Here is a 26712-nt window from a genome sequence, read left to right as displayed (position 1 = left end):
GAGGATAAAATGCAATCAGATAAAATTTTGTTAATTACTTCGATTTCAATTTCGTTTAATAAAATAATATAAAATGTAATTCAAGAATTATTTAATGTAATTCAGGTTTAAAAAGAAATAGAAAAGACACAGTAAGATGATATTAACTCAACTCTTATCTTTCTTAAAATAAAATTGACTTAAACGGAAAGAATTACTGACGAATATTACTAAAGTAAAATATCTAAATTAAATTATATTAGGTGTTGGAATTAATTCGTAGCGTTTTTAATGAAAGAATGTTATTTATTTCACATGAGCATTAAAAAATACATTAATGAAAGTACTTCCCATCACTTGTAAAACGCTACGAATTAATTCCAACACCTAATATTTTATATTCTTTTTTTATATTTATATAGAGACAGTTGATATAAAAATAAATATGCATTGTCATATTCCGGAATAGACGTAACGACCAGATGCTAGAGATCCGTATGAACAGATACATCGAAGACAGATCACACATACATCGCCGCTAATAAGCATATTGAACAGAATTATAAAATGCCACTAAGATGAGATATCCGCTAGTTATTATTCACTGTTACTCTCGTAATGATTGTAGAGCTCGTTGATTTTCCACAATATGGTGTACGGAAATGTACGACTGTACACTGTCGGCCCATTACTTGCACGAATGAAATGCGTAATAGGTATAACATTATTCGAAAATCATTTGAACCAGTTTTCACGAATAGCTCATTATTGTTGTACATGCCAGCTGTGATTACTAAGACAGGTATTCGTCACGAAGTTGTCGGCCTAATCAAAATGTATTAACATATTAATTTGTATATGCAACGTCATTATATGCGTACGTATTATATGCATAATTGTATAAATTTCTATTATTGATTGTGAATTGGATCTAATACAAAATTCTTGAAAAATAATTAAAAACCGCGGAGTGCAAAAATAAAACAAATCTATAAGCTCATTTAAATTTATAAGCTCATTTAAAAAGATTCAATTTTTATTTTAAATAAAATTTTAAATAAAAATTATGAATTTATTTCATTTCGCTTTCTTGTATACAGCTGCTATGTAATTAAATTTCTATATAGTTGCTTGAAACAACAAACGCGCGGAACAATATGTTCCTGCAATTAATAAAATTGATTTTCATTAATTTAAGTCTCGAATAACGAAAAACTATTATAAGAAAAAAACTTATAAGGTAAAATAACCATATTTTTAATTCTGAGAAGTAAAAAATAGCTAGTACTTAGACAATTTTACATACAGTAATTTAATGACTATCCGATACCTGCTACTTTGAATATGATGTTTCTTTTAAATTCTTCTGGAAAATGGTTATGGCAAATAGGCGGGCAAGTACGAGTCAATACGACGTATCATTACGGAAAGAGAGGACGTACTCTCTTCTCGTGATTTTCCAAGAATAGAGAATGTTTCCGAGTTTACGTTTATATTGCTAAGAGAGATTAGTTCATAATTATTAAAAAAAATAATTAGTTGATTTATCCATTGTTATTGCAATGTGCAGATTATAATGTCAGATTAACCAGAAAGTTTAATTATATTCTTATTAGAATTAATTTAGGATAACGAGAAAAAATCATAAAATATTAAAATATCTTTGAGATCTATTATATTTATTCATGTGATTCTTGTTTATAATTATCTTGTTACAGCTAGAATAATTTCTTAAAGTTTTTAATACTAAATTTAATCGCGTTATAGTTCAATATTCAATTTTTTTCTTACTTTTGTAAACAAATAACTATATAAAAATATGTATATAAATTATGTGCATAAGTATAATACTTACACTAATAATCAGAAAAATTAATGCATAAAACGCTCCAGTTAATTGCTAAAAAGTCAAAATTTTTTACAACTCAATCATGTTTGAATTTCCTACATAATTATTCTGATGGTTGCTCATTATGCTTGAATTCCCTACATAATTATTTTGATAGTAAAATAAAATTATTTTCAAATCTATATTTATCTTAATTTTTAGACTTCAGCAAAATCTTCATTCTCCGTGTATGTGATATGAAAGATAGATTAGTTTAATATCCATGCAAAAATAAATAGATATCAAACTTATTATATTAACATCTGACCGTCTCAATAAACTCGTCACTATACACAGCAAAGAAAAGAAATGTCGAATAAATAAATCCGCGGTGCGCTCTACGTGTCGCAAAGAATTACGACGCCTCAACTTCTTGCTAATAAACAGGATGAAATTTGCGTTAAGTACTTCGCGACGTAAAATTATCGCGCTTCTCATCGTATAAACATACGCGCGAGAAGAAATAAATTCGTTTTGTAACAAGGTGCATTAATAAAGGTAAAAGGAAAGTGATAAAAACCACGTAATTAAGTCAGCTTTAGCAGCAGTATTCGTGTTGTAACTTCTATCCATTTGCGAAATTATGATAAAGAAATGAAACAAGAAAGCTTCTGAATGAAGATTGCCGCGTCTCGTTAAATGCCTCAAGCTCTTTTTCAATGAGATAAAAAGTCCGAGGTAATATATTCACATGATTGATCGTGATAAATCTCCGTACGATAAAACTCTCTCCTCTTTCTTTTTTATTTTCGTATCTATAAATCAAAAAATAAAATCAATTGATTTTTTAACATTTCCATAATAAGTGTAACATCACTTTTGTTCAAATAAATAATACGTATTTGTTTTTTTTAACTATTAAATATATCTTCTAGTTTTTTTTAGAATATTTAATATCTGTATTCTATATTTTCCATAAAATAAAGTAAATATTAATTTTTCCTAAAAACTGCACAACAAAAATTCCTTGTTTATTCAATTTTATTCAAAAGAATACGTAAAAAAAAATTGACCTGATTACCCCAATTGAATTATAATTGATTTTCATGTGATCCATATCGGGAATTATGTTACGCTAAATTATACTGTACGAAAATTGACAGTAAATTGGCTCGCTGATTATCTCGCATTCTTGTTGATAAGATCTTTTCGAATTCGTGCATAATCGTTGCATAAAGCTTAGCAACTTACGGCTTTGGAGATCCGGCAGCTAAATAAAAAGTGTTGACCTGCTCGGTAGCGATACATTGAAAACGATGATGTGAAAAACAGAACAAATAATCTTGTAATATGGACTAAATAAAAAAAAATTATTCATAGTCACTTTTAAAATCTATGCATTTAATTCTTTAATCTAATTTTTTAATCATTTGATTATTTCAATGATAACAATTAAACTTAATCAATTTTAATTCAAATTTACTCGTCAAGAAATATAGTTTTCACGTTTACTTTACTCTATATGGGTACATATGTATTGCAATCGATGAAGAGTTACAAGCAATAACTGCTATAAGCATTACTTTGCCGGAGGGATTGGTGTAAGCGCCACGCTTCGTTTCATCGCGAAGACAGCTCGATGGTTATTGTTTAAGCAAACGGATAGTTGGAAATAACCACAGGGCAATTCGTATTATTCGTATTATATGTGAGCGAAAATGTAGAAATACGTGAATCAAAGTCTAGTTGATATGACACGTGGCATCATGGGTTACTATGATTGATATTTGTTATTAGAAATTTTTTAGCTTTTAATTTATTAATATACGTATGTTGTAAAATTATTTGTTAATGTATGAACTTTATATTATTTATTTTTTGTTATCAATTATGATCTCTTTAATTTTATGAGATATCTAACTTGAAATTATTAATAATTTTGCCTATTTAAAATAACGAATTGGTCAGACTTTGATCTAAGTATTTGTAAATCGGACCACATAAATATGATGAAGGAAACTCTTAGAAAGAGCATCGCATCGAGATAATATCGATGCCCGCGAGGTTACGTCTGATTTCCACAAGAAACACGGGCTTCGGCTAATTATCTTAAATACTTAATTTATATCCGGTGGAATTCGAGGCCTTTTGCCGCGCAACTTCAAAGGCGGATCCCGGCGAATGGAAATCGGAGATGTATAGAAATCTCGTTGTAAAGAGAGGGCCGCGGAGGTCGGATAATGTTTAATTGGAAGTTTAGTTACACGTGCGGATGATTATTCGAGATATCGGATCACGCTTTCAGTGACCTTTTTAATCATATTGACGCTATTCGTAATCCATCCTTATTTTAAGACCTTCTTAACTTTCTATTTGCAATCTAGGCCTGTTTTTGGGCCACAAATTTTACTCTGAAATTTCATCTTCATTGTTGCTCAAATTTCAATTTTTATCAAATACAAATTTTTATATTTGAGTTAAAAAACCTATTTGTTAATATAACGAAAATGTTGAAAAATAATCATAAACTTTTTTTAGAAAAAAAATATAAAAAAATAAATTGAACAAAAAGATCTTACAGATTATAGAAATAGAAATAAAAATATGATCGCAGGCAGATCTTAAATAATATATCTTAAAATGCTATTATAGCTTTGAGATTGATCCATGATATTTTAATACTATACTTAAGTATAATAAGATGACCTTAAATATAAAAATCGACTATAAATCCTTAATGTACTAAGGACTGAATGTACAAAGGTATATGTAGCAGTGTATTGCAACTGGAACTCTATCTAAAAATAAGTGAATATCGAGATTAACGCATTAATTGTTTCATTTTTTTATTTTTTGTATAAAAAATGCGGAACTCCTTTACATTTATATGTAGAACTATAGTGCTATTAGAATTGTAGTTGTTTTCTTTATATCAATAGAATAACATGTTAAATTTCACTTTGATATTGATCCCTATGAAATTAGCACATTGTATTAATATAATATAAAAAAAAGTTTCATACATAGAATTTCAATAATACTTTATAGTTCTATAGTTCTACATAAAAATAAAGAAAAATATAAAGAAAAATATCCATATTTTATAAGCTTAAAATTAAGCTGAATTAAAAACCAAGAACTTTATATGTAAAATAAGATGGATTAATATTTATGAAACATGAAACATATTTGCGAAGCTCCCGTATGAAAAGCATTTGACCTAAGATTCCACTACCTACTTCCTGTATCACTTTGAAATCACGTTCTACTCTGAGATGCTTATCGATGTCATAAAGTAACATGCCGCGAGATTTCAAATCAGATTATATTATCATTCCCACGCAATAAAATGAAAATCAATGCATAACATCCGGCACAAAGTTACCGGTATTGAATAATCATTTCTTACCATTCGGTTTACATTTGTGCGTTTTTTCCGTACGACAAACTTTTAAAGTCAGTTAATTGGCTATAGGATACAAAGATCCGAGAATCTCTTTGTTCTTCGTTTTCTCATACAAAACGAAGAACAAAGAGATTCTCTGTATGACAAAAATGGATAAATGAAACATCACTCTTCAAGTCATAATTCGATCAGGCAATTGCAATGCGGAATATGGTGATTCTTTGCTATGCATCCATTTGAGAATATTGTGAAACTGCATTGTATTTAAAAAAGACTATTGAACATTCTCAATTGCATAATATTAATCGTATTTTTTCACAATTCAAGAGAAAAATTAATTCTTTTTATGCTTTTCTTTTAAGGAATTTATTAAAAAGAACTCTGGCAATTAGTTAATAAATCAAGTTTTAATGAATTTTTCAATCCTTAGGTAAAAATTTTTTGAAGTTTCTTGAATTATAATTTATTTTTGGAAATCTCATAAGAATTCTAAACAGCGTTTGAAAAATTTTATCGCGAATGATATTGCCCAAATTAATTGTAATTAAAATAAAAAAATTGTTATCAATTTTCATATAATAAAAACATAAAGTTGGCACTATAGATATTTAAACTTCTATTTTTCATTATATCAGTAAAATTGTTTTTGAACGAAATTAGAAACTTTAGAACTCTTTAAGGAAGAGCCAGTAAACTTCATCAATCATATCAAAATTCTGAAAATAGGGTGTTAACTTCGCGGAGGTTGTATATACATTTTCCACTCCGCAAGCCCATAATTCGTTCACCCTGCGGCCTCCGCGCATCTCTTCATGCTATCCGCATGAAAGACTTGATAATACCCGAAGGTAATACAAAAAGGGAGGTGCAAACATCAAGCTATCTCATTCATTTTTATTTTAACGACATTCGATTATATATCTTGTTGCAAGAAAGAACGACATACGCAGTATTATTTTAATTTAAAAAATTTACATTTTGTCGCATTTACAGTTTGTTATATTGTATTAGTACACAAATTATTATTTGTTAATTTATAGGAAATATTGTTTCTATGTAATAATATCTACTTTATTTATTAACTACACAAAAAAAAACGATTCTGTAAAAAACGATTTGTAAAAAATCTTATACTGTGATTTAGCTAGATATCGATCTAATGAACCAACAAAATTATTTTCAGATTTTTATCTAATTAAATTTTTAGTTCAGCAAAATGGTTTTTTCCGTGTAAATATTAAAAAATCAAAAATAAGATACAAAAATAATATAAATTAGCATTTAACATTTTACCGTTTGTCCAACATCGAGCAAACTTTCTGCTCAAAAGAAAATTCCGTGGAAGTATTTTAATATTAAATTTCAGTATCATAATAATTTTCATGGTTGATACATTTCCTCGATGTTGCTCATCAATTCCATTTCCTCTAACCTTTCGATCTCGCGAAATATGAGAAAGTCCACATCGAAGTGGTAAAAAAAAGAACAAGTTGTGAATGTAACGAGGCAAGCCAGCCAGTCGCCCACGCATTGATAAGTAGAGCTGCCGCAGGCATCCCTTGATGAGACGCGATTCCGTACCAACCTTTACCCATCTTGCGATAGATAGTAGACAGATATAAATTAACACGCAGCCGAAGCGAGCTATAAGTCGGAGATAAGCGGGAGTGGTTATGGCGATTCAGTTGAATATCCAGAGTAACTCGAGTCTCCTTTCTTTCCGCGATCGGATCGGGACAACTCACGATTCAATAAAACCGAACGAGACGAATAAATAGCGATAAAGCTCACTGAAGGTTTTGTTCCTGCCTGTTTTAAATTTTATTGCTAGCGTTCGATTGCCATTTATTCCTTTTCCGCGACACTTAACATAAAACAGAACATCTAAAAAGAATTGTCGATAAAATAACATTTATTAATTTTATTACGTGATAAGGCAAATATGTTACGTTTACTACTCAAATACAATGACAATTCATCTTATTTTTATCGTTTATTTTACATAAATATATTTTTTTATTTTACATTTTCAATCTACTTGCTTCCGGGAGAAATTAGAACCATAAAACGTAAGCAAAATATACAGTATTTGCGGAAATATTTTCAGACTGCTATTTCGGAAGCTTAGTATTGAACTTGTTACAAACGAAATAACGGCATGTAACTCTTTACCGATCAAGTTATTTTCACTCTCAGCATAGTATGCGTTGTTTGTTTAAATTATAAGATGAAACTCAGTTCTAATAGTTTGGAATAAAGCGGAATAACTCACCATTGCTAAGGCAGTGAGAAAATGTAACGTGTCGGTTAATTATAGCATGAATCTACGGAAATAAAGTTTGGAAATGATAAGCAACATCAGTTTCTTCTTTCAATCTAATCATATTTTATTTAACTGAAAATCTAATCATATTTTAATTAAATTTGATTTTATATATTAAATAATATTAAATACTTTTATAAATCCGTTTCTTTCCTAAAATAAAAATTATTTATATTCAATGATTTATACAAAAGATCGAAGAGATTATAGTTTAATAAAAATTTTTTTAATTTTATTTTGGAAATTTTATCAAATGTGACAATTTATAGACAAAAATATGAATTTTGTTCTGAATTCTTTATATGATAATAATAAAAATTTTTAAATGATTGTATTCATTCATGTAACATTACACGCTCAGACTGGAATCTCGCGTTGGTCGTCGAAAACGATTCATGGACCTTGTTTTAAACATGGAACAACGTCAAACAACAGCAGGGGGGGTGTTTCTTGTAGCTCAGCCGGCTTTCAAGTTTAATTAGCTGCCGGCCTTATCGAGAAACAGGGTGTCACACATAAATACGGTCCAGGCGACTCCAGATTCGTTGATCTCAGGGTGAGTCAATTCTCGGATTTTCTCGCCGCGAAGCAAGTTTCTTTTTACGATTTCAGCACACATGTGCTTCGCTCACATGACAATCGGCCGATGGAAAACTGATGTTTTCTCGCTCTGTCAGTCAGTCGTGTCATCGAACACGTAAATTTTAAAGATATCCTGAAGGGATTCATTAACATGTGCTTTGTTATATAGAGAAGTGTTTTCATTGCCTTCGTAATTTATGACTTACGTATAAGAAAGTATTGCCTTCTGTTTTATAGAAATTTGGCATTCTACTTAAATCTTGCAAAAATATTAATTTTTGAATATATTTATAGTTTTCCATTTTTAAATTTAAGAAAAAACATAACTATCAAGTAAGAAAAATTAATAATAATAATTTTCCAAATACCATATTTATAAATGCACAAATAAATACATTATTGCAGTAAAATGATAAAAAAATTTTTTTTAAATTAAATTTAGAAATTTATTATGTTTTTTATTAATAATACAAATACTACTGAAAATAATACAAATATTACTGATAATTTTAACACATTCTATTGTATTAACACCAATAAGATAAAACACCAATAAGATTTAGCGAATTAGTATGATATCTGAGAAGTTATAAAATAGAAAAATTTTTAAATGTGAAGTTAAAAACACATAGCTAATTAAAGATGAAGTAATAAATAATAGATCTTGTATCTTTGTAACCATATCGCCAGCAGCAGGTTTTAGAATGTATCTATCTTCAGCTATGTTTTTACGCACATAAAACACGTATGTAACATGCTTGTAATCAAGATGAATCTGGATCCATAAATTATAACCCAAATCAGGTATTTTCTTTATTTTTTCAGAACTATCGCGACCATTAAAATTATCTCGAATAACAAAGATATACATGCTAAATATCGATAAGTGATAATCTCAAAATTTATTTCGATTTCATATTAGTTTTTAAATCAAAATTCATTAAGATTTGTTTTGTATTTGTAATACAAAATATAAAATACTGACAATCTTAGTATCTATTCTAATTGAAACTACATCAACGATACAGTCCAGTTAGAGTAGTTACTAAGATTGACAGTATTTTGTATTTATATATATTTTATAAATATAAAATACATATATTTTGCCCAGTCCTGTTAATAAAATATATACATGAAAAGAATAGTGCCCTTATCTGCACTTTTTCAAAATATTCAAATAAACGCAACAGGAAAATGATGATCTGAGCAGCATTCAAGACTTGTCGAAATCTCGCGTTTGATTCATCGGGATGAAAGAATCCATGAGAGCCGTTTTTCCCGCCCATCGTGGATTCAGTTTGGGATAAAGTTCGATATTTTATCAGAATCCAATCTGGGTGTATTCTCGTTAAAATCGGACACGACTCTCGTCCTCATCTGGCCCATCGTACATCAGGCCCATGCACCCACAAGCCCCCCCGCTACTCCTCAACCCCTTGTTCATGCATATGCACGAATACACGTAACTCTTTCTTTCGGATCGTCTTCTTCTCGTGACTGGTCGTTACAACATAATTCAAGTCGCCGACACGAGCACAAATATTATGATAGACGGCTGTTTATGCGCTGCGTATATGTCTGTGTCAGAAGGTAGAAGAAAGTGGAAGAACAGAGAGTTCGAGAGAGTCTCACTCTCGAGTTCCATTCGAACCATCTCGTTTAAACCAAAGAGACAAACTCGGGGATCCCTCTTGTTGTAACGACGACTGGTGGCTCGTGGGTGACCGGTGGGCGTTTGAAAGAATACCTCTAAATAATCCCACGGAAATGAACACGCCTTCATAGTACTCGTGGCTTCAACTCTCACCTTCGTTTCCCTTAGATTTCTCAAATTTTTGTCTTATTATTCCAATTTAAAAATCACGGGAATAAATCATGTTATCGCACAAAAATAGGATCGTGAATGTCGACTTGATCGGATGACATTCATGACAGAAATATTTTAGAAATCTAACAAAATTTAGGGCAGTTTGATTCTCCGATTATATCTTAAGTAATATAGATTACATAATTAATAACCGTCATTTTTTTGTTTTTTTTTAAATAAATGTTCGATACATTTTTTCACGAATTTATAATAATTCAGCATATAAGTTTCAACGAATAAAAAATCATTATTAGAAAATTATAATGTTTTATATACATCGAAAAATATTAATAATATTAATATTTCTTCTGTATGTAATGTATAAAAAAAGACTGCAAAATTTATATATTTATACATAATATTGTTAGACATGCATTACGTCCACACGACGAAACATATTAACATATAAGTTCTTGATAATTGCAATATCGAATTAATTCTCCGGAGTCTTCTCAACATATTATACGCGAATACCAATCCTAACATCTCACAGCGGGATACTCGTCAGAATACGCCCGCTGGCTGAAGTTAAAGAGACAATTCGACAGACGGAAGATTACCCAATGCCGCGCCGCTAAAGAACCATTGCACTGGCAACTCCCCTCTGGTAATGTGTCTTCTCGCGTGGTAGACACCAACGTCATTTTTCGCGTGCTTTACGAGCGCAGCTCTTCTTAATGTCGAAACAAGAATATATTCCATAACCCGAGACTCGACAGCCATGCCAATGCGCAGCCACGAATCTGGATACCAGACCCGCATTAAAAAAATGTAGTTGGATTAATTGGAATTCTAGTTGAAAATTGGTTTGCTATGATTTGCTATTAAAATAATATGTTAAATATCGAAAAAAGGAAGGAACAAGAAGAATATAAGACAGAAATATAATAGATTTTTAGAAATATAATATATACCTAATGTATGGAGTCTTCCATAGCAAATATATGAAAGATGGCTTTACTAACAAAAAAATTGCGCTATTAAAACACACACACACACACACACACACACACACTTCGGGATTGTTCCTACACGATATAAATCTGATAATATCGCAAGTAGCGTGACTACTACAGCATATAAATGAAATTAAGAATTCGATCCCGTGATTTATGATTATTGGTACGGTGCGTGTTATCCTTTCGAACCGATACCTAATAACGCAATTAATTCACTAATTGGATTAGATGTAACGCATTTAAGCAGTTGGACGCCAGATTCATATCGCATTTCTTCATTGACGTATTACACGCGATTTACCATAGAACGATTAGAATATCATAAATAATAGAATATCATAAATAATTTCTATCTTGACGGTATCTTTACTAAAATAGGATCGGATATTGCGTATATAATTACATGTTTATGTTTTTCGGTTACTTTGATCATTTCGGCTAGGATAAATTAGACGTTTGTCTTGAAAAAAAAAAAAAAGAAATATGTAGATTGTCATAAGGGGTTTAATATAATGTAAATTAAATATAATAAAGTATTAAATATAATAAAGTTATAATGTAAATAAAATATTAAAAGAATTTGTATAAAATCGTTTGAAATTACATGCGAAATAAAATATATTAAAAATACAAAATGCTTGACCGCTTGACGTGTGAACGTCATTACGTATATGTTCGTGCGGATTCGCAACGCTATCATTAATTAGCTTTATCTGAAGTTTTGACATCAACAAATTTTAGATTAAAATTACTCAGAAACTAAAAAACCGCAATCAAAAATCTAAAAAAAAAACACTTTTATTATATAATATTTTCATTAACTTGTATAAATCGAGATGATCCTTTGTTAGCTAATTGCATTTATTTCGAATCCGTTTTTTATTAAAAGAAATGTAATATTCGATACCTTTTTTATGCACATGGTGTATATTTTTTTCTTTTTTAAAGTTTTTTTACGGATCATTTTAGATCTTATCTTTATGATGCAATATTAAATGCAAAAAGAAAAAAAGCTTTATTTTCAGATATGTAAAATATATTATAATCTAAATTTTCTTAATTACGATAATTGAATTGTTACAAGAGTGATACTATTTAACTGTTAAGGGCAGAAACTCATGTAAAAGGTCGAAAAAAAATTATTAATCATTTAAGTTAAGAGCACAAATATCTGCATAACGTAAAAGGTATAATGCATAAGAAAATGAATCAATCAAAGTCCTTTATTTCCTTTCTTTCCATAAAATAAAGAACTCTGGTTGAATTTCTTATACCTTATGCTTTATATAAGACTCTGTGCTCTTGGCTTTAGGCTCTATCAATATTCAAATCATTAATGGCTGCGTTCCACAAAACATAACAGTTTTGCAACAGTTTTATGATTGTCTGTTTTTATTAATTTGTATTACAAATAATTTCCGTACCATGAAAACATATTAGTCCTAGAATATTGCGTTTTAATGCACGCCAAGTTTTTCTTCACTATATAATCCAGTTGACTATTTTAATCACTTTTAATCTATCTTATGTGTCTTGCGTTATAAAACTTGGCTAACATTTATTTCGTATCCGTTTTTTATTAAGAGGAACGTAATATTCAATATCTTTTTTATATACTTGGCATATATTTTTTCTTTTTTAAAGAGGTTTTTTTTAGTCTTATTATATGCAAAATCCTATCTAGTTTGTCTTGGTAAATCTTTCATCGTATTTTTTTCGCTATCGAAAGCTAGTTGTTGATATATGCGATGATTCCTGATTTTAGTACAATCAACAGAATAAATAAGCATATTAATCTTGCACTGAGAAATGTTTCTTAAGTACTGATAACAGTGGTCTATTATCAAACGACATAAAAAATAATCAGCGGTACTTCTAAGGCTCTTCGAATAACTGGTTCCATATGTACGTGCAAATATGCGCGCGCAATCAATGATTCTTAACTCTGCAATTACACGATAAAGGATTGTACGTAATTCATTATCACGACATGACCCTAATTATTATCGTCAACTCGATTGCACCTCGTTAACTGCCAGAACCGAACAAAGCACAAGCTGCTTACTCTCTCGAATTACATCTTTTCATGTATATTTAAATACGAATAAAATAAAGGTAATATTCTTATATATATATATATTAAATCAAAATTAATTCAAGATGAAAATTAATATTAATAACGATTCGTTTCCTCTGAAAGCAATTTGAATCATCTCAAATGTATTCTAATTGAATTCATAATTTATGTACAAATCAGGCAATATTCTTCACATTAATATTGCAAAAATTAATTCATTGAAAAAGAATAATAAATGTAATATTTTTGATAAAATTTGACTCTCAAGTTTCAACGATCATTTCTGACCAATTCTTCCTCTTCATATAGTAACCATCAATTATAAGAGACACAGAACATCTAGAATAGCATGTAGAAACGCTTTAGAAGACTAGAACGAGAATAGAACGACGGACTTTCGCGAATGATCAGGCACTCGAGAGTTCTTTAATAAATGTACGCGACGTAAATGTACGAACAATTTAAACACAATTCCGAATAAAGAAAAAGTTGCATTGTTCATAATTCGTAACAGAGTTATTCTCGCTCGAGAATGCGGTTAATTCGCGAATTATCGACGAAATGTCATCTATCTGCACTCACAAGTGAATCACACAATCTTTATTGAGACAAAAAAACCAACACCGGTGGAATAGCAACAACAATTTACGCCATATAAAAAGTGACCGTTTAACTGTAATGACAGCAAAAAGATACACCTCAACATTATGCGCATTAGTAGAATAATAAATAGGTTAATAATTATGTTATAATTTGCGATCGTATTTATAAGGATTCCAAAAATAAATGATTATAAATAATCACATATATCTGAATATTAAAAATATATTGAAAAAATATTTTTGATTATTAAAGTAATATTCCAAGATATTTTAAAGAATATTCTCAAACAAAAACTATCCTGTGAACATAAGGACATTATTTAAGAAAAAATTAATTCCCGAGAAAATTATATAACAAAATTATTCTTAAACATAATATTGCTGTCCTTTTCTTCATGCATTGCTCTGAGAATCTCCGTTAAATATTTAAAAACACATCATATAGTAACAATAAATTACCCGTCGTACAAGAAGAACAAGCAGCGCAACCGAGTTATAAAGTAGCATGGTAGTTGCATTCTTCTGGCACTCTTTGCGACCGCCGTCTCCATTAGTTGTTTTGTTTCTAATGAAATCATTATTTACTACAACTTCGCGATTCGCGGCGTTGTAATTGGCGTCAAGCCGGTAAGATTTCTATACGACATTACAAAGTTACTCGATAATTATTAAGAATTGCATTGAACTCTTTCGGATCGCTTTTCTTACTCGTCTACAGAAGAATGCTAGAATCCGAATAATTATTATTTTGATAGTGACAAACCAAATTTTTACAAGACAACTATTTCAACGTATTTATAGAATTTATTTTCGCGTTTATAATTATTATATTTCTTCGTGTAAAGTACACTAGAATGTGCCACGCAGCATAGGATGAAGCAATTTGAATCACTCGTCTTTCCGTAGTTAAACCGACAAATGTAATTGTCTGTGAAGAATACAGCTGCTTCCGTTCAACTACAAAGTTATAATAAAGCGAATGGCGAGATCACGGCACAATGTCTACTCTATACCATCGTTAAGCAACTGGTCGGTTCCGCATTATCCTTAATGTCCCACTAAGGAAATGGACTAGCGCTTTAACTTGCATTAACCTCATTTTGCGCACGTGTATCGCCCATTATTGCATCCTGCAACGAACGGATAGCGCCAACTGAGAGTACATCGCGCACTGTACAAACCGAGAATGCATTGCGAGCTTAATTGAGCCAGTGACTGGAAAAAGGGCAAGAATTTCATTTCAAAGGAAATGCGTTTTCCTTACTCTTTGTTTCACAAGATACTCGACGCTATTACATATAATTAATATATCTATAAATAGAATTGTAAATGCTCTTTTGGATATTTTGTAAAATAAAATTCATATTTTTTAAATTAATTAATCTTAATTTCCTCCAACAGAAAATTCTCTTACATGCTTTGAAGTATGAACATTAAAACTGAAACGTTTAAGTTAAACACGACATTATCAATTAACAAAATAAATTGTCATAATATTTAATATGTTTCAACAATTATCATACAACGCTAAATAAGCAAAGTGACTTTACCAATAAATTTTCTTAAAAATGAATAAAAATAATAAGTTAAAAGTAAAAGTCCAAATAAATGCAATTGCTTTATAAACTCGTCAATAGCTTCTACTTCATCTAGAAGATTACCCTTTCAACATTATAAAATTGCCTATTTTATGAATTTATTAATTGTTTTCTGTTTCAGAGTGACCTTACTGCAATGGAATGCCTCTTCAAGGAGGATATATTCGACGGAAACTACAACACGTATAGCTCGATACGTTGGTCTACAGCGAATAAAACTTTGTACCTCGCTTTGAATCGCTACGGTCAACCGAGGAGAGTACAAGCCAAAGGTCACAACCTGGGCAAGCTGTCACTCTACGCCCGGGTGCTAACACGGCCGGTCGACACACAGAACGATACCAAACACAAATTACGTCATCACGGCAACAGTCATCGCCAAGTTGACATCTGTCCCCCTATACTATCCCAAGAAAAGGATGGTAGGGACAGGTTCAGATGTCGCAAACGAAAGAAGAGAAAGAAGCGTAAGCGGCGGTGTAAATCGGGCGAGCAGCCCGGTCCCCAATGCCAAGGCCCTGAGGAATCGATTGCGAAATCAGTAACGGACCTCGTAGAGGCGTCATCGGAGATCATCAGCGCCAGCAGCAACACGCCGGAATCTAAGAGATCCTGCGAGGGGGCAGCCAGCGAGGAAGCTTGCAGGCGGCAGGCCCTCTCGGTGCCGGCGAAGAAGCGGAAGTCGCGGATAGACGACGGCGGCAGGAACCTCACGCTCGGTAAGAACAAAGCATCAACGTCAAATGCGAAAAAGCCAAACGTCAGCGTCGCCGATAGTCAAAGTAAAAAGCCTGATTTGACGGACGGGAAGAAGAAGAAGAAGAGGAAGAGGACGGGTCTGCAGCAGACGAGCCAGGGGAGCATGGTGGCATCGTCATCCCGGAAGCAGTACGAGCCTGGCACGACGTCCTTGTCCCAGGTCTCTTCGTCGCTAATGGCGCTCGCCAGCGAGGAGCAGCGGGTCTCGACAGCCATATTGTCCTCTTCGCCGTCTCCTCCTGGTGCGTCAACCGCTCTCTTCTCTATCATAAGGCCGAGCTCGCCACCGTTTGACCGTAAAAAGCTATCACCGTCTTCAAAGAATCATGTAATGAAACCGGTGGACTCGCGTAGGATAGGAAAGTTTTTCTCGAATATCGCGGATTTGCCGGATCGACCAAGGTCGATACCAGCGATCTCGGCGACGTCGAAGAGCAAAATAGCGTCAACCACCAAAGTTCCTGTAGATACGTGCGCCTATATTACAACCCCTCTGCCTCAATTCTCGCCAGTTCCCCTTTCCTCGTCCTTGCCTTGGCAGGAATCCGATGAGGACTCTTCGACTACGCTATCATACTCCCCGCTCGTCAACGAGGAGTCGTCCTCGACTATCACGAGCGTTGTCGCAGTAGAGTCCAGCACATTGGAAACTTCTGGCGAAGTTATCACGGAAATTACGACATTTAGGCTAGATGAAAAGAACTGCGAGGATGGTGGTTGCGATAAAGATGACACGGTCCCGCGGTCTACAACGAGATTCCCATTGGAGAGATTGGCGATGTAACTGAATGGCCGGAGGTTGATTTGTGCGTAAACGTCATTGTAAACTTACGTGTACATAGCAATTACTGTAGGTTACGACTTACTCCACATTCATACGACGAAAGGGTGACACATAACGTGTATCATATTAAAATTTTGATACTCGTAGGGGACCGATATGGCTGCAGTTTCAGTGAGATCAATTTAGTTATATCAACTTTGAATACATAAACATTTCGAGAAATTGAATATAAGTTGAAAATAAATTTTTATTTGTCGTATTAAATTTCAGTCCATGAGATTTAAGTACAGACAAATTTCGATAAGAATAATAAAGATTTAATTAGATATTTAAAAAAATTCTTTTTGTTAACATAATTAAATTTTATGAATAATCTAATCTAATAATTATAAAAATTTATTTTTAATAAAGATTTTAACCTACGAGTAAATATTCTATTTTATCAAAAATAATTAATATACGTTTGCAAATATAAAAGCAACATGTAAAAAAATCTTTAACAATTTTATCAAATTACTTGTAATCACTCTAAAGTTTTATTTAAACAATATCTTATTTAATTATAAAGAAAATATTTCTTTAGACATTTTCCATATAATTATAATAAAAAATTTATACAGCTTATAATAGATAAGAATATAAATAATGAAAATAATTTGAGATAATTCAAAAATCATAAAAAAAAATTATCTATAATTTAATTTTAATAATATATTAATAGATATTAAAGATCTCAATATTTATTAACAATTTAACACAACAAAAGACAATATTTGATGTATACTAAGGTTAAAAATCTGTAACGGTAGTAAATTGCGTTCACCGAAATGGTTTCGATATCGATCCCCAAACATTTACGGTGAGAGACGCGGTTCGTGTCGAGATTCGATGAACATTGGTAAAAGCGAAGAGCCTTCGATCGCGTTTGTTTAAGCGAGACAAGAGCATACTGATGCAATGCGTGTCTTTTATGCTCGTTATCCGAAAGGGATAATTACCGGTGGCATCGAAATAAGAGAATATCAAACCGTTGGACTGAAATGAACACGAAATAACTTTAATCTGAAAGTACTTCCTGGCGGCAAAACAGGTCATGCCGTAATTGCGTATCTCCTAGGTGGTTCGTAATCTTCATTGCATTTTAGAGCAAATAGTTTTCGAATCTATTGCAAGATGGTAAGTCGATAATGCATACAAATGTGCCATTTCTGAACTCTGATAAGTATAATCTTTGTTTATCGACTTTCAAATTGATATGTTTTCTCTCAGCAAAAATTTAACTTTAATAACTCTATAAAAGAATTTATAGACGACTTCTTTACAGAATTCACTGTATTGTAAGAATGTTTCAAATAAATATAGCTAAGCTATTTACTTTGAAAGGAATGTATAAGTATTATATACGTATTTAAAAAATATATATTTTAGATTTAACTTACATTACTTTCACAGTAAATGGCTTAATCAGAACAATAATAATTATTCTCTTATATAACTAGATCTTTCACATTAACGATACATCTCCAATAGCTTTAACAATTACAAAGTATTTTCAGCATGACAATCTAGGTATGTATCATCATTGTATATTTAGAAATTAATTAATGTGATGGTCTCTCTCATAATTAATTTATTATTAGGCACAAGAGCGTTAAATAAATCGAGTTATATAAATTGAATTAGATACAAGGAAAGTCAAGATCTGCATTAAATGGCACTAATAGCGACGAATGTAAAAGCAAAGTCTGCGTAGTAATATTTGTACAAGTTAGATAATAGTCCACAGTAAGTAATGTACAGATTATAATATTAAGATGTTTACTTGAAATTAAATATATATTTTATCTGGAGAGAAAGAGAGAGAGAGAGAGAGAAAGAAATTGCGAAACAAATACTTTCTTGACATGAACCGCTCTCACCTCGACGTACCGACATAGAAAACAGCTTGTTTGTATATTACTGCCGAACTTCATCCTAGTGCGATTAGCACGTAAGTGTAAAGAATTAATGACGATATTTTAGCAAGCGAGGAGCATAAGACAATAAGCGACTTGAAAAAAAAGAAAAGGTATATAAACGATGAAATCAATTTGCGAGATAGTAATAGATATCAATTTAATTAAGGAGACGAACTGTTGAATAAAAATTAGTTATCTCGCGAACAAAATTACGCTTCGAAAATGAAGCAAAGCATTTTCGATTAGTGCATTAACAAAATAATTTTTTAACTAGCATAAATTATACATATACAAATTGTAGGATATGAAAAAAATATTTCGAATTATCTCAACTACATATGTTTAGATATCGCGAGCTTGAGGAAATTCCTGCAAGTGATTAATCAAATTGTGAGTTTGTCTCGCGATCAGGCAATCAAATGCTATAAAACGCAATTTCTACGGGCGACGTATGTATAATTTGGAATGCGTAGAGTAAATTTCGTTCGATGTAATCTCAGTATTTATAATGGAGCAAAGTGGAAGGAGAAAGAGAGAATACTGGCTTTCTCATTTTACCAAGGAGATCGATTAATCAGGTCGACACAAATTGCATATGCCGGTCATTCGAGTTCCATCTACTCGATCGTTATTCCTCGCGCTTCCAATTTTATTTCAGGAACTCGTTTCGCGACGGGCTCAACAGTGCCGATGTGAAAATTACGAAGATCTTAATTAGCGTTTCCATTATATTATAATTACAGTTTGTCGTAGTTCAAGTTTCTAGGTTGCATGTAAATATATATGATTTATCATTATATGAAATATTTAATTCAAAATTTTCACAAACAAAAGTAGTCGATAATATTTACGGTCGAATAAATTTGTATTAGACCCTATTTTCCGTGGCACTGTACGAGTTTCTTGTAACGAAAGCAATGCTTATGATTTTTAATTCTATATTAGCAACAATTTAATTTTCATAAAATCGATTACAAATTTAAAAAAATATATCCCTGTAAAAAAAGAAACGTTTCTAAAAGCTTGATTGGTAATGAATTAAATGATGACATTATAAAATAATACGCTACTCATTTCTATTTGCAATTTTTATTATAGATCAATTGCAAATTGTTTGATTACCAAATACTACTTGAATTACGTGTAATTATATTTAACGCCGCCACGTCTCCTTGTTTCTCGAAAAGTTTCATCGACTCTAGATAGGTATATCTGTTGGAAAAAACCTCGCTGCGATTTTTTTTCTTTTTTTTTTGTATCTATTAATATGTAGTAGCATATTTATTAAAGACTTATTTATTGTAAACAGTTGACTCCGTGTACATAAGTCTACGATCATTACTCATCAATCACGCGCATTGATCATTTGTTCTATGTATGTTGTGCCTGTCCTATAAAGTATACGAATCCGTTGAAAATATCTACTCAGAAAAACATTTCTGTATTTCGAGATGATAAAATAAAATATAAAATAAAGCATATAAATTTTACGCAAAGAATTCTTTTTCATACATAAAATATTTTATAACTAAATTCTACATAGCGTAAAAGATCACAGTGTACTTCCACTGAATTAAATGCGAAACTACTATAGTAGTCTGTATATTATCACAGTAATATTGAATATAAAGCAAGTTGTTTCCCATGCACGGCAGAGCTCATTATGTTGTACATTTGATAATAGTTACTAGCAAAGTGAACTATTTCCGCCGGAAACTGAAACTGGACCGACATGTAACAATGTTCTTCATTTAAATTCAGTATATCGTATATATACGGAATGTAACAATGTATTATACTATAGACTATTCTTCTTGTGAAAAATAGACCTGTAGTTTTCTTTGTCTCATTTGCAATAAACATTTTTTATTGTAATTCTCGGCATTATTATGAAAAACATTTCATAATAATGTAGCGAAAGAATCATTTATATTTCTGACCACACATCAAGTATATAAAAATTACTATATTTATAATTCAACATTTTTAAATATTCTGAATTATCAAAGATCGTACTGATATTTTCAACGGATTCTGAATAGTTTCAATAAAGCATGCTCTGATGAATGAGATGAAACGAATGATTCGACAGTACTAAGGGTAAAAGACAATTCTTACGAATTAATGCTTATGAATTCAACGATAACGAAAAGGCAAGGTTTGTAAAATTTGGAAAAGTGCACGTGGATGCGCGAGTGTGATGCTTGTCAAGACACCTGATGATCAGATTAATTAATGACGTGAATAAAAAACGTGTGGTGCTGTTTTATGCAATTCTCAGGATTCTCAGATTAATTTTGAAGGTGAAACAAAGTAATATTTCGATTACTATACAAATTTTATCTTTACTCATGTCGCACTATTACGTTTATAGACTTTTCTAATATGAGTAAGACTATAAAAAATTGTCACTTTTTATCTCATTTATTAAAAAGATCTAAAAAATAATGTAGGTATAATAAAAAATTAAAAAAGTGGCATGAAATGTTAAAACAATGTTGTCTCTTTTTTCAATTCAAATTAAAGTTTTTAAAGGATTATATAACAGGAAAAATAATGCAGTAAGCTATTAATAGCAGAAATGATACGCAGGCATGACCGCATCATGGGCACAATTCTGGATTCAAAGGTTGAAACGGTACCAGTCTCGCACTGCCATGTTTGAGATGTATTTAATTTTCATAGACTGAAACTATTAAGATCACAGACAAATATTTTTAATTATTAAAATGACAAAACCGAGAGAAAAACGGCCGCATCGATTGAAATTTCATCCGCGGATATTTAATGTAAAGCAGGTATTTTAGACGAGATACGTAAAATATCTGCCCGCAGGATTTGATACTTTCTTAACCAAAACTCCGTCGCCATTTTCGATATCATTTTTTGTGATATAATCCTCAAAATCCGTCGCCATTTTCGATACCATTTTTTGTGATATAATCCTCAAAATCCGCCACCATTTTCGATACCATTTTTTTGTGATATAATCCTCAAAATCCACAACCCTTTTTCTCTTCTATCCCATTCCTAAGAAGTACACTTCTTATCGTCGTCTTCGCGAAAAAAGGCTCAGAAGGGGGAGAGAAAGGACAGGAGAAAACTGACGAATAAACCGATCGAATTAAATTTTCGATGAACCTCTGATTGATTATCCACTGCGCTCGCCTGTCTTCTCTCTCATTTCTTGGATGCAGAACCCCACCATATCGTCGCCATATAATTTTTAGAAGTAATAAAAAAAATATAAAGAAAAGATATTATTGAATATAACACTGCGTTGTTATTAAATTTCGATATATACCTCATTATGTATTATTATTAGAATTCCTAGATATAAAATAATTTCATATCCTATTATGAATGAACATCATCATCATCTGTTTTTCCTTATTTTCATCTCGAATCGATCGTTTAAATTATATAGCATGAATTATTTAAAGATCTTTTACACTGTATTTTATTTGAGTAAGAAATTCGGAATTGCAATTATTGATTTTACTATGTGGCATGCATTAAATATTTCTAAATGAGCAACTAATATTCACGATTGCTCAGATCTTCAAAATACAACACTAATGATGACCAAAAAAAAAACGAATAACTTTTTCTTAGTTCAAAATATATATCTTACAATTAGTTAAAAGATTATCATAATATTTCAGCAAAATAAAATATTACAGCCATTTACGGAACGTTCAGGTAAGTGCACTGACTTTATCGACGTCTTTGGGATGTAAATATCTAAACTTAAGTGTAGCATGGTTGTATCGAACGCCGGAAACTATTACGCACACACGTGGCTTGCAAGCATGCAGAAATAGAGAATATGGAGCGGCACTCACACCCCTCCCCTTTTTTGTTGTCTGCATCTCCTCCCATTGTTGTCCCGTACTATAATTAATGATCGATTCTACGATAAGGTATAAAAGTCGCTCTGCTGCACGGGAAAAGTATACGTAGATTACGGTGCATTGTCCGCTACCCTGTATTTACGCAATCTTCGTGCCCTTCAAATAATTGTCTCGTAATAATTGTATTAGCCGAGCAAAAGTATACTGCTGTTAGAATATTAACTAAATTCTATCGTTGATATCATGCACATGCACATTTTTCTCAGATTAAACTTAAGCCATCAAGTCTGCGCCTCCAAGCTTAAATATTGAATATTTATACGTTAAATTCAGTAACGTAAGAAAAAAGCATGAATTTTTTCATATTCGAAAATTTATTTCTGCAAAATTATTAATACTTTTATTGAAAATATTATTATGTGCATCTGTCGATAATGTGCTAATAAATATCATAATTAGACATTCACACTGTTTATAAAAAGCGAGATAACAATTATTTTTATAATGGTTTTATAAAAATATTCGCATATTTGTACAAGCATGCCTCTGCTACTCCTATTGCCGATCTCTCTCACGGCATTTAGCCACTTACAATTATGACCATAATCATAATCTTCGCTATTAACATAACCATAACCCCGATCTTTGGCCCGTAATGCGCGTTTTTCAATTTATAATTAACGTTCTTCGATAAATGCTTTCCGCCTTAATTTTCAAATTTCAACCCACAGGCGAAACTACAAATACGGATACCATAAAACGTGCACCATCCCTAATCATAATTGATTCTACATGCTCGAGTATAGATTTTCTTAGCCGCGTTCATTACTCTTGCCTATCTATGCAATTTGATATAGTTTCGTAAAACAGAAACAGCGTAATTGAAAACATTTTAAAAGATAATAGATTAAACAAGTTAAGAGCCAAAAACAAATATATTTTTCTGAATATTGAGAATAATTTAAATGTCAAAGATTACATGATAGAAAGCTTGATATCATTTTTATAAGAGAAAATATAATTTATAAAATATATAAAATATATATATATATAAATTATATTTTTTCTTATCATGAAAACGATGACAAGTATATAGAAAGTAAAATAATTTATTAATATTTCAACACAATTTGTCTTTATGAGGCTATATTTAATAATTATTAAGGTTAGAATGATTCTTATCTTATACCAATTATTTTAGAATATAAATATAAAATATTTAAATAACTGCAATATATAAGTTAGAATATATTTAGATGATCCTAGGTTAATCGCTAACTTCATCAACCAATTACTTATAAAATAAGTTAGCACCTGCACACATAAATTTTTCCGATCTTCAGTCAAACAGGTTGTGATTAAGCGTTTCATACAGTAAAATCGACGCAATTTTGCTCGTTATCATAGATATTTATCATAATTGATTCTATCTTTTAATATCGTGGACAGTCCTGACCGTAAGTTGCATTTATTCTCTTATCAAATTTTAAAGACAGGTTTATAGTGGCATTACAAGCCGCTTCACGCTATCAAAGTTTATTAGGTGAATATCGATACCTTCCTATATATGTTATCAGCATTGCTATTATTACGAATTTTCTGTTCGCGACCTTTTACGCTACTACATCGAGTATAATTATTCAAATTAGCGAAGAATGCATCGAACTTGTGGATACTAAAGGCCTTACAGAAGTGTCAGGATCTAATTTTTAAACACTTCCGAAGACAATTTCTAACATCTTGGGATAATTTTTATACTCAATTTTATACTCAATTTCTCTAATATGTATAAAATTAAAAACAAAAATCTCTCAATATATCAAAAATTTGTAATTACACACAAAGTATTAATTTTTATTTTAGTAAAACTTCAAATCATTCAATTTTTAAATAAATTTTTAATTTTGTTATTTTAGTATCTATTTCTTTAAAATGCACGTAGGTATAGAGGAATATAATTGATGAAGCTTTGTTATATTTCAGAATTAAATGTTGCTTCTAAGATATTTTATTTTTTAGCTTATGACAGTCTTCTTCAGAAAGTGCGAGATTACACCTGTGTGCGGCGGCAAGAAATCTAACGCTGGACTTGCCTCCGGTAAACTCGTTGTGCACTCCGATGCACTCTTATCCTGCACGTGGACGATCGAGGTAGTTGCAACCTCGGTGCACACATGCTTTGCCAGTTATACCCACCCAACGACGACAGCAGCTGCGGCATGAAGTCACTGGATCTTTATTCACTTGATCGAGCAAACTCGCCACACTTCCCGAATATTTTCTTAATCTTTGAACATTTATGCCATGAGTGTTAAATATATAGCAAAAAGTACTTTCTTTTTTTCACCAACAATATAAAAGATACATATATAACATTTAGACTTTTTCTTTTTACTTAAAATTTTATGATAAAAATTCTATTTTTACATAATAATAGATATCTCTTAACCTTTATTTTATGATACCAAATTCTATGTTTACATAATAATAGATATCTCTTAACCTTTAGAGGACGGGAATCTATTTTTTTCAATCTTACAGTTTTTCTTTGAGTAAAATTTATAATTCATTATTTTATTTATTTCTTGCCTCAAAATATGATATTCTTTCAACGCCATAGTGGCTTTCCCGTCCTGTAAAGGATAAATATTGCATGTTATTATAAATTAGAGCATATTAGGGAGAAAATGCATGAAACTTTCTTCAGAATCTTTTATATCAAGAAGCATTGGTAGCATCCATAAAAATATAGTCGCAACCAATACGCGTTAAGGCTGTAACATGAGTGCGCGTATTAGCCTGCGTAATTTTAGCACACGCGCCATTCAAATGAACTCTTTTCGCATTGCGTCATACGGTGTCGAGACGTGGGTGAAAAAGCCTCCGTTTCGTTATATAACGTCCTTCGTCTACACGACCCTCTTCAGTTCTATTCCTAACTATTTAACATGCGAATACGATTTATGTAAATCGACTTAGTTAATTCTTTATCCAGTTCTCAAGTATTACCATCATAATATAAGAATATAATTCACAGTGTAGAAAGAGTTCACGATTTTCTTCAACCAAGAAATGTATGCCAATCGACGAAATTCCAAATAATTATTAACCCTTTATTCAGTTTAAATCTTTTACTAAATTACTAAAATTACTCTCGCGAAACACATTAAGTATTTATAATTTTGTAAAAATTGAACTTTTGTGACAAATAAAATTCTAGTAGCAATTCTTTTATATATTTATGTAAATCTATGAAAAAGTAAAAACCATTCCAATGTTTCAATAAAAATAAGATAATATCTCTCTTCTCTCTCTCTCTCTCTCTCTCTAAATATATATACTTCTTTATAAATGTAGAATTATAAGTTAAATAATAAAGTAAATTTTATAAATATATATATATATAAAAGCTGATGTGTAGAATTATTCGCAAAGGATTCCAATATATCCACAACTTGATTATAATTCAAATTTCTGTGAGAATTTCTACATTTTATTTTTCGAACAAATAATTAAAATTAAACTAAAATAATAGTCCTGTTACTTTAGTTGCTTTCAAGTGATTACTTTCAAGCTATCTTTCGCGTGACAATCTCGCATCACTTATAACTTCATTAATTTTGTCCGGCTTTAGCAAAGCAACGAGAGACACAGGCTAAGATGCGTAACGCAGCCATTTAAAGCGCCGCGCATGATTGAACAGGATGATAATATGAAGTTACATTGGCAGAAGATAATTTCTTCCCTGCGCAAAGGCTACGAATACCAGATCATCTGCCGCGAACATAGAGGAACCGTTTAATTAAAAACATGAAAAATAGATTAAAACACGAGGCAAAGGGACGAGTGGGATAGAGGGCAAATCTTCAGGTCCTCGCTCCTTTCGCAATGACGTAGCAGAGGTTGTTGCACGTTGCTTGAACTTATTTTACATGGTTACGTGCCATCCAGAGTGATCATAATTAATGCGTGATTACGGTATGCCCCGAAGGGTCGTCTTGCAAAGGATAGATTCTGATCTAAAGGAGCTATCACACCATCGCTTATTCTCTATATATTTTTATTAATATTATTAATATTGTTAATATTGTTGCAAGATAAATGTTGACACTTCAAAAACTGCTCGTTAAAAAAAA

The 26712-nt window shown here is 31.3% G+C and overlaps 1 protein-coding gene across 5 annotated transcripts in view; it reads left to right on the top strand.

Annotated features, from left to right (window-relative positions):
• LOC105152326 (uncharacterized) overlaps positions 1–22326 on the top strand; it is a 163412-nt gene extending 141086 nt beyond the window's left edge. For all 5 annotated transcript variants that reach the window (XM_011066540.2, XM_087407565.1, XM_087407563.1 and 2 more), the window contains one exon: positions 15343–22326. In XM_011066540.2, the coding sequence (XP_011064842.1) occupies positions 15343–16764 (1422 nt within the window). In that variant the 3' untranslated portion in view covers positions 16765–22326. The remainder of the gene's footprint in view (positions 1–15342) is intronic.
• Positions 22327–26712: the final 4386 nt, after the last annotated feature.

The sequence above is a fragment of the Acromyrmex echinatior genome, chromosome 7, assembly GCF_024713525.1.
Source record: "Acromyrmex echinatior isolate Ae372 chromosome 7, ASM2471352v2, whole genome shotgun sequence".
NCBI classification, from domain to species: domain Eukaryota; kingdom Metazoa; phylum Arthropoda; class Insecta; order Hymenoptera; family Formicidae; genus Acromyrmex; species Acromyrmex echinatior.
This window is presented reverse-complemented; position numbering and strand designations above follow the sequence as displayed.